Source organism: Xenopus tropicalis, chromosome 1, assembly GCF_000004195.4.
Source record: "Xenopus tropicalis strain Nigerian chromosome 1, UCB_Xtro_10.0, whole genome shotgun sequence".
In the NCBI taxonomy this organism is placed as follows: domain Eukaryota; kingdom Metazoa; phylum Chordata; class Amphibia; order Anura; family Pipidae; genus Xenopus; species Xenopus tropicalis.
This window is the reverse complement of record NC_030677.2, coordinates 52,976,663-52,989,822: the sequence shown is the minus strand read 5'-3', so window position 1 is coordinate 52,989,822 and position 13,160 is coordinate 52,976,663. Positions and strand designations below refer to the sequence as shown.

General features: G+C 36.8%; 1 protein-coding gene across 1 annotated transcript in view; it reads left to right on the top strand.

The window, feature by feature from the left end:
- Nucleotides 1-11,553, top strand: part of rxfp1 (relaxin family peptide receptor 1) — a 134,431-nt gene extending 122,878 nt beyond the window's left edge. The window contains exon 18 of the mRNA XM_031895472.1: nt 10,287-11,553. Coding sequence (XP_031751332.1) covers nt 10,287-10,582 — 296 coding nt within the window. The 3' untranslated portion in view covers nt 10,583-11,553. The remainder of the gene's footprint in view (nt 1-10,286) is intronic.
- Nucleotides 11,554-13,160: the final 1,607 nt, after the last annotated feature.

Here is a 13,160-nt window from a genome sequence, read left to right as displayed (position 1 = left end):
TTATTGATGTCAGTATTATTAAAGGGACTTTTTATTTCTAAATCACTATTATTTAACGCAAATTACATTAAATTACATTATGTTTATAAATTACATTACATTAAATTACATTGCAAATAATTCACTCTAACATTTAAAATGTTATTCTTGAACCAATAAATGTATTTTTTTAGCTGTAATATTGGTCTGTAGGCGCCATCTCAGTGCATTGTGCCTGATTCTGAGCTTTCAGAAAGAGCCAGTGCTACACATTAGAACTGTAACTGGAAGAGTCATGACTTGGGTGAGCTGGACTTGGATTCTTACTATTGATTGCTATTCTCAGTATCTCTCAGTAAGGAGAGACTGAAGTTTATCAGAGCACGAGCCACATTGCTGGGGGCACCTGGTAAACTAACAATATCTCTAGCCCCATGTCTGTTTGCTCTTTTGAAAACAGAGTTCATTGCAAGATTTTGCTGGATGAGCTATTAACAGATGTGTTTTGAAAAAATATGTTTTTCTGTGAAAGAATCCGTGACAGAATCCCTTTAACTAAGAAATGATTTTATACTATCATAGGCATCACTGCTTGTTACAATTTATACCAAATTTCTCTAGCTTAGCAGCTCATTAAAAAGGAAAACTCTGTTATGGCTGATGGTCAGCAGATCATAGATTCTCAACATTGGCCACATAGAGCTTCAGTAGTAAATTCATCTGGGTTCCTTTCTTTTAGGATTTTTAAAACACTACTTTTTGCTAAATGCAGCACTAACTGTTTTCTATTATTGTAATGCAGTGGTCAAATTATCTATGGCAGTATAACCTTTGAGAAAAGTTTGGGCACTCTTTATTTTGGTAACCCTTATGTTTGCTTTAAGTTGCTATCTCAGTTATTACTGTGTTCAGAATGCCTTGTGTAGGTTGTTATATTTTAGAATTTGTCATGGTTATAGCCAAATTTAACCACATACATGCCTTCGAACGCAGACGTTTTGTAAAAACCAATGCTATTTCTTCCCTTGGCCATTTTTCACAATTACTGCACACTATAAATGCGCTTGTAATCTTTTTTCCATTGTTTAACAAAGTACAGGTATGGGACCCATTATCCAGAATGTTCGGGACCTGGGGTTTTCCAGATAAGGGGTCTTTCCGTAATTCAGATCCTTAAGTCTATTTAAACAGTAATTAAACCCAATAGGATTGTCAATATACAGACCGTCTAGGGAACTTGTTAAACACTCCAGGGGACTTGTTCACATTTTTTGGTGCTGAGCACTAATCCTGTATTTAAAAGGTGCCCCCTTATTCACCAGTGTAGAGCCTGACAGTTTCATGGTATCATTATTTACTGTGTCATTTGTTAACTTCTACCTTAAGTCCCTCCTATCACTTTCCCTTCTATACTTGTCCAGCTGTCTCCTGGGCCTGCCCTTCAGCTATACAGCTCTGAGTAATACAGTCAGTGCAGTATTTGTATGGCAAGCATGGAAAAAGTATAAATGTATGTACTTGCAAATTTAACAGCATGTGTTTATTTCTAGTTGTTCAGCTTGACACCAGTTCAAGCCATACACAACATTTTGGGGAGATGTGTAACCTAGTGATGAGTGAAATTGTTGGACAGGTTTTACTGTGAAAAAACATCCACAGACTTGAAAACAAATCTTGACTTTGAAAGCAAAACGGGACAGATTTGCACTAGATTTACTAGTGTAACCCAATACCTTCCTCAGGTGTAAATGAAGAAAAATTCCTATAATTATATGTACAAGGCAACGCTGCCTCCTAATTTCCTTTCTAAAGCAAATCAAATTGTTACCTTATGGCTTTAACTTTCTAACAAAATGATCTATCTTTCGTTTCTTTATCTGAAAGTAAAACAATAAAATGTAAGTAATACAGTAAGCAAATTTAATGGAGAAACAATACTCAAACAAGTAAATACTGTTAATGTGGCATATAGAGAATGCCCTCTAGTGATCACTGAGGGATATAACAACTGAGAAAAAGTCTCAAAAAAGCCACTTAACCCTTTCACTGCCAGCCGTTCTGGACCAAAGTGGAACTTCTACTGCCAGACAGTTTTTGAACATTTTGCACTGTTTCACTTTAGGGGCCTTTCCTCTGGGGGACTTTTAGTTTACCCAGGAAAACAATATATTGTTTTTTTCAGGACAACCTAAGCTTTCAAAATATGGTAGAATTTTGGTGTAATTCCAATTCTGTAACAAGATATAGGCTTCTAAATGTCTAAAAAATTTTAACACACATACCAGATATAAAAATTATTTGGTAAGTCCCATGTCTGCAGAACGTGCCAATACCAAATATATATAGTTTTATGAAGATTTCTCACTTGTATAGGTCAAAAACTCCCAGCAGTACACTGCCAAATTTCCAAAGCACTGCTCCAGAAAGCTGCATACTTTAGATTTTAAGGCCAAAAAATCCACTAACAGAAGGTTATCCCAGAAAATTACACATTTCTGGAAAGAACAGATTCTGTAGAATCCAGAATAGTCTGTCTACTCCAAACTATCAAGTCACAATGCTTTCCTAAAGTTATTGGTTTTTATCAAAATTTGTGAAATTTTAAAAAAAATCACTTCAAAGCTTCCAGTCTATAGTATCTGATCTCCTATAGGTCATAAAGTAACCAAATAAAACACCCTAAATATGAACACCAGGGGTCCACTGAACAGGTTGATGTCCAATATGTATAGGTTTACCCAAGTATATGGCATGTAGGGGCCCCAATGTGAACATACCCCCATATGTACTGTCATTTCAGCTCCAGCAAAAGCTACACATTTACATCATTATATGTGGGATAATAAAGCTAGTAAAAAGTACGCTCACTCCAGAAAGTCATATATTTTTGGAAAGTACACATTCCCCCGAATCTACAATGGGTACCCATGTCTTTCTACTCCAAAGTATCCAGCCGCAAAGCTTTTCTAAATGTAGCAATTTTGATGACATTTCCAAAAATCCCCTCAGAGCTTCCAGTTTCCAGCATCTTTTCTCCCACATAGCATTAGGTACCAAGATAAAACACCTTAAATTTGAACGCCAGGGGTCCTCTGAACAGTTTAATAATGCCCAATATGTATAGGTTTACCCAAGTATGTGGCATGTAGGGGCCCCAATGTGAACATATACCCATTTGATCTGTCATTTCAGCTCCTGCAAAATCAACACATTTACATCCTTCATGTGGGATATTGGTACAAAAATAGTACACTCACCTCAGAAAGCCATATATTTTTAGAAAGTACACATTCCCCTGAATCTATAATGGGTAACCATGTCTTTCTACTCCAAAGTACCAAGCCGTAAAGCTTTCCTGTTTGCCGATTTTTATGACATTTCAGAAAATTGCCTAAAAATGTTGCAATTTGCTGCATTTATCTCATACAATTTCTTGCGTACAAAGGCAAATCACCCCAAATAGGAACACCAGAGGTCTACTGAACAGTTTGATGCCCAATATGCATAGATATACCAAAGTCTGTGGTATATACTGACCCCAAAATGAAAATAGCGCATACGGATTTCTCGCCTGCCAGCTCAGCTTTTGCACAGAGCCCCCTGACAGAGTATTATGTGCCGTAACCCCCCTAACTATACAGAGACCCACAGAAAACCATATATTTTTGGGAAGTACACATTCTGATGAATTAAAAATAGGTAAAGTTATTTTTGTACACCACAGTTACACCTGGCAAAGCTACGCTAAAAACAGATCAGGAACACTTATACAGGGATAAAAATGCAATAAAACCACAAAAATTGTGCGAATTAGTGAAACGACAAAATAAGTCACACAGAATATCAGAATATCTGATCCAATAGGCACGCTGTCAAAATAAACAGTTTTTAGGGAAAAGAAACTAAAAACAAAGTGGTAAAAAAAATTTTTTTTAAAAAGTGTTTGTGTATACATGTGTAAAAGTTGTGTGACAGTGTGTATATTAGTGTATATAAGTGTATATAAGTGTGCAAAATGAAAAAAAAACAAAAAACGAACAAAAAAAAACCAGCTAAATTTTCTGCTGTAAGTGTGTGTAAATGTATGTACGTGAGTGTGAGTGTGTGTAAGTGCAAAAAAAAACCCACCTTACCTGTCCTGAAGCAGGGATTGCAGTCCTGGTCCTCCTGCTGCAGTCTTCATCAAGGCTGGTGCTTGGGGGGGGCGAACAGGAAGCAGGAAGTGCAGACTAAGCAGCAGATGAGATGCGATCGCGTCTGCTGCTTGGAGGTCGGCCCTGCGACGATTGTGTTGCAGGGCCGTCATGACAGCCCCCTTGGCTCGTTGCCCATGGGGCTGTCATCGCTAAAAACTGCAGAGAGTACCTTTATTTGCCAAACAACGTACGGCGCACGTTGTTGGCAGTGAAAGGGTTAAAAGTATAACAATTTTTATCTCAATCCATTAAAAATATAAGTAACCCCTTACATACGTAGCCTAACGCTTTTCATGCTTACCCAGCACTTAATCATAGGCTCCAACACAAAATAACCCACCAAGGGAATATATACATATGTTGGGAAATGTCAACCCCACCCACCCGTAATTAAAACAAATGAAGGTGCATGATGCCATTTAATCCATTTATTAAGGGTACATAGTCAGATTCCAACATTATTCAAAGGGTCAAAATTAGCACAATATAGGGTTACAGATAAAAATACTTATACACAACAATCCATATGTAAAGCATAGCAAGTGCCCATTAATAGATTAAATATAGCAAGTAGCATAAAAAACGTAATTCATGCCTAAGGAGTTTGTGTCTGTAGGTAAAAGATCCAAAAAACCTCACGTTTATGTAAAATTTTAAGTATATTGCCTCCTCTCTTACCTATTTTCACCAATTCCATTGCCTTTACTGACAAAATGTTACTGTTACTGCATTCCGCAAAGTGTCTTGTAACATTAGGCTAATGTCGGACGAGGCGTCTGTCGTATATTTTTTGGGAAAGCCGAAAATATCGCTATCCGTCTCCTACCTGTTCCTGCACCCGAATGAGTGAGATACGCTTGGTGCAGGCACATGTAGCCAAAATACGCATTTCGAGGTTTTTTGGATCTTTTACCGACAGACACAAATTCCTTTAGGCTGCTGATGTTCATCCGCTTCCCACCACCCTCCTCTGATCTTTGCCATTCATCTTTTCCTTGGCTTTGTGCCTTACACCCTTGCTTTTTTTACATCTGCTGATGTTCATCCGCTTCCCACCACCCTTCATTGATCTTTTCCTTAGAATTGTCTGTCTGCTCTGTGCTAGACTATTTCTTATATGAAAGTTCAACACAGATTATACCTATTTTTTATTTATTTTTATCATTGCTGATCTGTGCCAGTCTTCTGTTCGCATTAACTTGAATTCTCCTTTAAAGGAGAATTTGGAATCAAATGTTAGGAAATATTTGTAGTGATCCAGAAGTCTTCACTCTCAATTTATTTTCAGGCACAGTGCAAAGATGAGAACAATGTACTATGTACTCAAGGTTAGAAAAAGTGGGCAGGGCCACCAACAGCCAATCCATTTCCACTCATTAAATTTCAATGGTTTATATTTAAACTGATTCCATTATTTAAGTATTAATTCCAGGGTTGTTAAACAGTTAGTCAGTGGGTATTTGCCATTCAAAGTTAGAAAAAGTGAGTGGAGTCACTAACGGTCAATCACATTTCATCCATTGAATTTTATTGGTTTAAATTTAAAATGCTGCCATTCTCACACTATTTATCACCAGTTACTATTTGTCACTGGGTGATTTTGGCTCAAGGTTAGAAAAACTAGGAACACCCACCAACCAAATCTCATATTTACCTATTGACTTTTATTGGTTTAAATTTAAACTGCTGCCGTTCTTTAACTATTAATCCTAGGGTCCCTAAACTTTGCAGTTAGTCACTGGGTAACTGCAGTTCCAGGTTACAAAAAGTGGGCGGAGCCAACAACCACCAATCAGATGTCACTTGTTGACTTTCAGTGGGGAAATTTAAATTGCAGCCATTTATACACTATTAAAGGAGAAGGAAAGCCTAAGTCACTTCTACAAACTAGAAAGGGAGGTTTGAGAACAAACTTCATGTTGGTTTGAAAAATGTGAAATCAGTGAATGAAATCTGTTGTTGGCTCCACCCACTTTTTCTAACCTTGGATCACAGTTATACAGTAAAAATCACTGTGCAAAGTTTGGGGACCCTGGTTTTAAAGGAAAAGGAAAGGCCAAAATGTTAGGCACCCCCAAGTGACTTAAATCGCTTACCTTTTACCCCGGGCTGGTGCCCCTGTACGGAGAGAACAGCACCAGCCCGGGGTACCTGTAGCGATTCCTGTTCATTCGCGCGCGCATGCGCAGTAGAGTGAAAAGCCGAAGTTTAACAACTAAGTTGGCTTTTCACTCTACTGCGCATGCGCCGGCCCAAGGATTTCGCCGGCAGAAGAAAAAGGAAGGAGGAAGCGCTGCAGGTACCCTGGGCTGGTGCTGTTTTCTCCTAACAGGGGCACCACAGCCCGGGGTACAAGGTAAGCGATTTAAGTCACTTGGGGGTGCCTAACATTTTGGCACCCCCAAGTGACTTATCCTTTCCTTTTCCTTTAAAACCAGGGTCCCCAAACTTTGCACAGTGATTTTTACTGTATAACTGTGAACAACAGATTTAATTCACTGACTACACATTTTTCAAACCAACATGAAGTTTGTTCTCAAACCTCTCTTTCTAGTTTGTATATATAATTGCTAATAAAAGCAGCATTTGCCTGTCCTTTCTATTCTCTGCCCTGGTGGCTCTGACTCTGACAATGTAACACAAGGCAGCAGACTGACAGACCTTTCTTGCTGGAGGAGACTGGCGTTTGCAACATTGTTTAAAAAGTAACAACCAGGAGTTCAGCAAATGCTGCTTTCAATAGCAATTACATTTACTAATAACTTTTAAAGCACTAATAATTTTTTAAAAATTGATATTGGAAAGTTGCTTAGAATTATGTTTTCTTTTATTAGGCAAAAAATTATTTTTGGGGTTGACATGTCATTTAAGAATATAAAGGGTTATGTACTAATAAAGTTGTTAAAGGTTGGAGAAGAAAAAAGGAAGAGGAAGTTGGGGGAGGAGTTAAATAGTGAGAGATCTAGTGAAAGAAGAAGAGAAAGAGGGACAGTTAGGAGAGATTCAATAAAAGAAAGAGAATCTTGATTAAGGCTTGGAGCCTTCCAGATATTTTAATATCAATAAATAGATTGGTCAGTGCTGCCGCCACCAGACGTGTTTATTTGCATCTAATTCCATTGTTTAGAATGAGCCACTTGCCAATTGTAACTGTCGCCTTTACCTATATGTTTTTGGTGGATAACAAATCAAAGTTAATATATGTTAATAGTGGGACAAGGCCTGTCAGCAGATCTGGCCCATAAATGCTTGTGTTCCCGTAGCATTAATCACTTATATTTAATATAAAGTAGGCAGTAACAATCATAGCATTAGCAAGTAGGCCAAGGATGGGAAACTAAAATGTGTGGTAAGATATTCCCCATGAAAGCTTTTTCATGTCTTAGGCAAAATGTATAATCTTCAGTATAAATGAGTGGTTTCAGACTATTTAATGTAAAAGGTATACAATATTACTTTTGTAGTAAGGAAAGTCATTTAAAGGGAGTATTTGCATATTATATTTAAAGGGACTCACCAGAATAAAACACAACTGCTTTGTAAATAGTAAATAATAGGGAAGGGAAAAATATAAAATTTGTTTTCTACTTTCAGTTTACTTCCCCAGACAAAAAGTAACAGAGAAACCAGTATTATTTAACTACATTTAGGGGCAGATTTATCAACGTTAATATTCTTTTTCCACGATTCAAGATTTGTTTGAATTGCATACTGATTTTAAAAATGCCAATTTTCAATAAACTTCTGCGTGGGAAAGCTTGCATGAGAAGTCATGTAGAAGTCAGTAGGAACTGCCCTCACCACAGTTAAAAATATTTATTTCATTTGAGTTTTCTTTAAAGTTTTTTTTTTAGTTTCAGAACTAAAATGATGATAAAATACTAATTTGAGGTATTCAGGTTTTTTCTACAATTTATTTCAGTTGAATATTTGGATTTTTGCTAAATAACCAATCATTCAAGTTTTTTTAAAATGTAAGTTTAGTCAAAGTAAAAGAAAAACACGAAAATTACACAAATCTGAATTTTGATAAATAGGCCTGATTGCAGGGATGCTATTCATTAGCATGAATATCTTTGGATAGAATGATGCAAAAATATGGGAAAATCCTGTAAAAAAAAAAAAAACCCGCTTTAGCCTGCTTGGGTTAGAGGGGGTCCCCGACCTTTCTTACTCGTGAGCCACAGTCAAATGTAAAAAGGCTTGGAGAGCAACACAAGCATCATAAAAGTTCATGGAGGAGCCAAATAAGGGCTAAGATTGGCGATTAGGCAGCCTCTATGCATACTATCAGCTTACAGGGGCTTTATTTGTAAGTAAATCTTGTTTTTATTCAACCAAAACTTGCCCCCAAGTCAGGAATTCAAAAATAACTACCTGGTTTGGGGGCACTGAGAGCAACATCCAAGGGGTTGGTGAGCAACATGTTGCCCCCGAGCTACTGGTTAGGGATCACTGGGTTAGAGTTTCTTCTCTAATACAACAGTAATACCAACTACAAGGTCAAAGTAGCAACCGAGTGGCTCAAGAACAAAGTAACAAATGACCTATGATGGCAAAACCAAGATCTCAATACAACTGACAATCTGTGTATCGTGTTAGTGCTGTAGATTTTATGTTCTGCAACACGCAATGAGTTAGAAGAAAATATCACAAAGGACAAAGTTTCAGTGAAGGATGTGTTATTCCATAAAATGAAAGAATTGGGAAAGGGTTTGAATACTTTTGAAAGGCACTGTATATGTCCCCAATAGGACGGACTATCAAAAGACTTGAATCTGTATAATGGGCAGAGATTGTCATCTGTATAATGGGGGAGAGGGCAAAGTCCAGATGGGCTGGAGGACAAATATAAACAGTGTCCCAGCCTATCAGGACTATGCCCTGTCCCCAAGCCTGACGTCGGTAACAAAGCACCTCTGCTTGAAGCTGTGTCGTTGACCCACACAGGTTAGTTACTTGGGCTGCTGGGAGGCAGAGGAAGGTGGGGAGCACCTTTGAAGAGCAATCAGGATCGGTCATTTTATTAAAGTCATAGTGACTTTGCTAGCCTGTAACATATTGCTTTCCCCGTAGCTGGTCTTCCCATTGTTCAGGTCCCGATATTGGCTTAACCTTCATAACAAAGTCTACAATAGTCTACAAACTATTTTTGAGGTTAAAAAAAAATAGATATTTATTTAGACAGAGCAATAAATATATTGGTCAGTGCTGCCACCACCAGACGTGTGTTTGTTTGCATCTAATTCCATTGTTTAGAATGAACCACCATAATTGTAACCGTTACATATATAACAAATCAAAGTTAATATACCGGTATGTTAATAGTGGGCATTTCAGCAGATCTGGCCCATAAATGCATACGTGTGTAAGCACCGTGTGTTCCCGTAGCATTAATCACTTATATTTAATATAAATTAGGCAGTAACAAGCATAGCATTAGCAAGTAGGCCAAGGATGGGAAACTAAAATGTGTGGTAAGAGGTAGGTGTTATTGATATTCCCCATAAAAGCTTTTTCATGTCTTAGGCAAAATGTATAATCTTGAGTATAAATGAGTGGTTTCAAACTATTTAATGTAAAAAAGTATACAATATTACTTTTGTAGTAAGGAAAGTCATTTAAAGGGAGTATTTGCAAGGAATATTTAGAGGGACTCACCAAAATATAATTGCCTTGAAGTAAATAATACGGAAGGGAAAAATATAAAATTTGTTTTCTACTTTCAATGTACTTCCCCATACAAAAAGTAACTGCCTAGCTGTTCATAACAGAGAAACCAGTATTATTTAACTACATTTAGGGGCAGATTTATCAGTTGAGTATTTGGATTTTTTGCTAAATAACCAACTATTCAAGTTTTTTTGAAATGTAAGTTTAGTCAAAGTAAAAGTAAAAACACGAAAATTACACAAATCTGAATTTTGATAAATAGGCCTGATTGTGTAGTTTATAGAATTTTGCCAAATGTCAATGAATAATGGAATATTTTTCCATAAACAATTTGTAAACCACTTCATACAATCATACTGAACATCTGAAGAAAATTTGAAATGAAAAAGATTTTATTGTGATTCTTTTTTATTCATTTTAAATCTTTGTCACCCTTAGGATCCATCAGTTCTTGGGTAGTGATATTCATACTGCCAATCAACAGTGCTCTCAATCCAATCCTGTATACTATAACAACTCGGCCATTTAAAGAGATGATCGGCCAAATCTGGAGTAACTACAAACAGAGACGCTCCATTGGGAACAGGAACAGCCACAAGGCCTGTGCGCCCTCCTTCTTCTGGGTAGAAATGTGGCCCCTGCAAGAAATGTCTCCAGAAATAATGAAGCCAGGACTTTATACAGACTCGGAAATGTCAGTAACAACTCACTCCACTAGACTAAGCTATACATAAATAAATAACTGTCAAGCGACGACACAGTTGTCAAAATTGTGGACTAGAACTGGAGTGCAAGGTTTTTTTTAAAAAGTTTACTTTTTTTAGTTTTTTTTTTTTACAAAAAAAATATATACATATATATATATTTCAGCAGCCCTACACGGAACTTTCCATCGCTGTTTTTGAGTTTACTCTAACCTATAAAACACATTGTTGAAAGAGACCATCGCGCCTCAATTTCTGAAGACTGAATATTGATATGGCAAAGCTTGCTTGGTGAATGGAGTTATCGCATCGGGCCCACCGCCTTAAGGGTTACACTGCTGTGAGAACTTCACGGCATTATAGTGGCAGAAAACAGCCATTGAAATGAACGCTATACATTGCTGAAGCAGTTGTTTTAATGATCTGACAAAGAAGTATTCTGAATGGTGACCTAATGGAGCTGTTTGTAGCTAATCATGCTGTGATCACCAAGATCATCAAGATCTACTGTTGGACCACAATCTACCTTTTGGGGGACCCCTGACCTACAGCTTTTAAGGAAAACCCAGTTAGAAATTGGCATATTTCTACATTGTATAATTATTTAGCAGTTTATTCAAATACAAGCTGAATACCTTCATGGAAGGTGCAGAATATGTTACTTAAGCATTCACAACATTGTTTGGTACAAAAATAAGTAAACATGTTGCTTTATGTATAAGGGCAAAAAATCTTTTTCCTAAATGTTTGGAACAAAATGTGTAAACTTTCCAGCGATTTACAAATCAAAACATTTTACAAATACAGGTATGAAACCTGTTATCTGAAAACCCATTATCCAGAAAGCTCCAAATTACAGGAAGGCCATCTGTTATAGATTCTATTGTAATCAAATACAGGCATGGCATCAATTATCCGTAAACAAGAACTTTATACACAAAGTTCCAAATTACAGAAAAGACATCTCCCATAGATACCATTATAAGCAAATAATTCTAATTTTAAACAATTATATCCTTTTTCTCTGTAATAATAAAACAGTACCTTGTACTTGATCCCAACTAAGATATAATTAATGCTTATTGGAGGCAAAACAATCCTATTGGGTTTATTTAATGTTTAATTGATTTTTTAGTGACTTAAGGTATGGAGATCTAAATTATGGAAAGACTCTAGGTTCCGAACATTCTGGATAATTGATCCCATACCTGTAATTCAAATGTTTAAAAATTACTTTCTTTTTCTCTGTAATTATAATACATTACCTTGTACTTAATCCCAAATAAGATATAATTATCCCTTATTGGAGGGATAATAATGTTTAAATGTTTTTTTTTAGGTATAACGATAAAGACCCCTTATCTGGAAAACCCCAGATCCCAGCATTCTGAATAACCAGTCCCATACCCGTAACATACATTTGAAAGGGGCTTGAAGCATTATAACCTATGACAACACTAGCATGCTATAAAAAAGTCACAGTCTCCAAAACGTGCTGACGTCAGAATATATAGGAGTAATATAATTTTATAATGGCTGCCTATGGCAACAGACAGAATATATTTTTGTTTTTTGGAATAGACTATTGTAGAAATTAATTTTTACAGGGAAACGATTTATAAATTTATTGTTTCAAATATTAGTAAAATGGCCCCTTGGTGTTTTGACCCATGTATTGTTCTCAAGAAGCCCCTAGCATTGCTTTCCCTTCAGATGAATGGGTACCATGTCACCTATAGTTCTGTTTTTCCCACAATACCACAAAACAAAGAAGTCACAAATGCATACTGTCGTAGCGTTAAGGTTATCAGGACATTTGAAAAATTGGAGACAGTTGGTGGGCTGCAATGACAATGTTTTACAGGTGTCCCCATGCAGAATGTGAGGAGAGGTGGCTATTGTATCCTTATGTAACACACTAAGCAATATGAATAAACGATAGGCGCTGTACTGTGTCCTGTTTTGTTCAGCACATAACTTCCAGCACATTTCCTTGTGTACAGATAAAGCACCATTTACATAAACCTGAAAATAATATATTCATACAGAAAAAGTTCTTAACTGTTAATAAAACTATAAAATGGGGAATTGCTGTTATGGCTTAGAGGAAAACTATGAGCAGAGACATTAAAAACACATTATGGTTTTACTATTTCTTCTTTATAAATCAAATAAAGATTTATTAAGCATTTTTTGAAAAGAAGGAAATGCAGCAGGGCTGTCTCTGCTAACTGAAACAATTGTATTGCTGTTTCTGCTTCATTCAAAGTTTATTCCACTTCATATTGTTTGCCTTTGCTTGTCTGAGAGCTATAAGCCCTCCTACACAGGTGAAAATTGCTAATTCAGGGCTAATGATGGTTCAGTCTCAGTATGTATCTGGCAGACCATGAAGATCTGTATCTGAACATTCAGCAGTAACATTTTTTCCAACAAGCAGGCAATTGCATAGTGCAGTGCTGTCCAACTTCTGTGGTGCCGAGGGCCGGAAATTCTCTCGCATACATGGTGGAGGGCCGCTAATGGAAGCCAGTTTTGGCCACTCCCCCATTTTAAACCACACCCACTTCAAACCACACCCATTTTATCACAATGGTCGCTGCAAGGA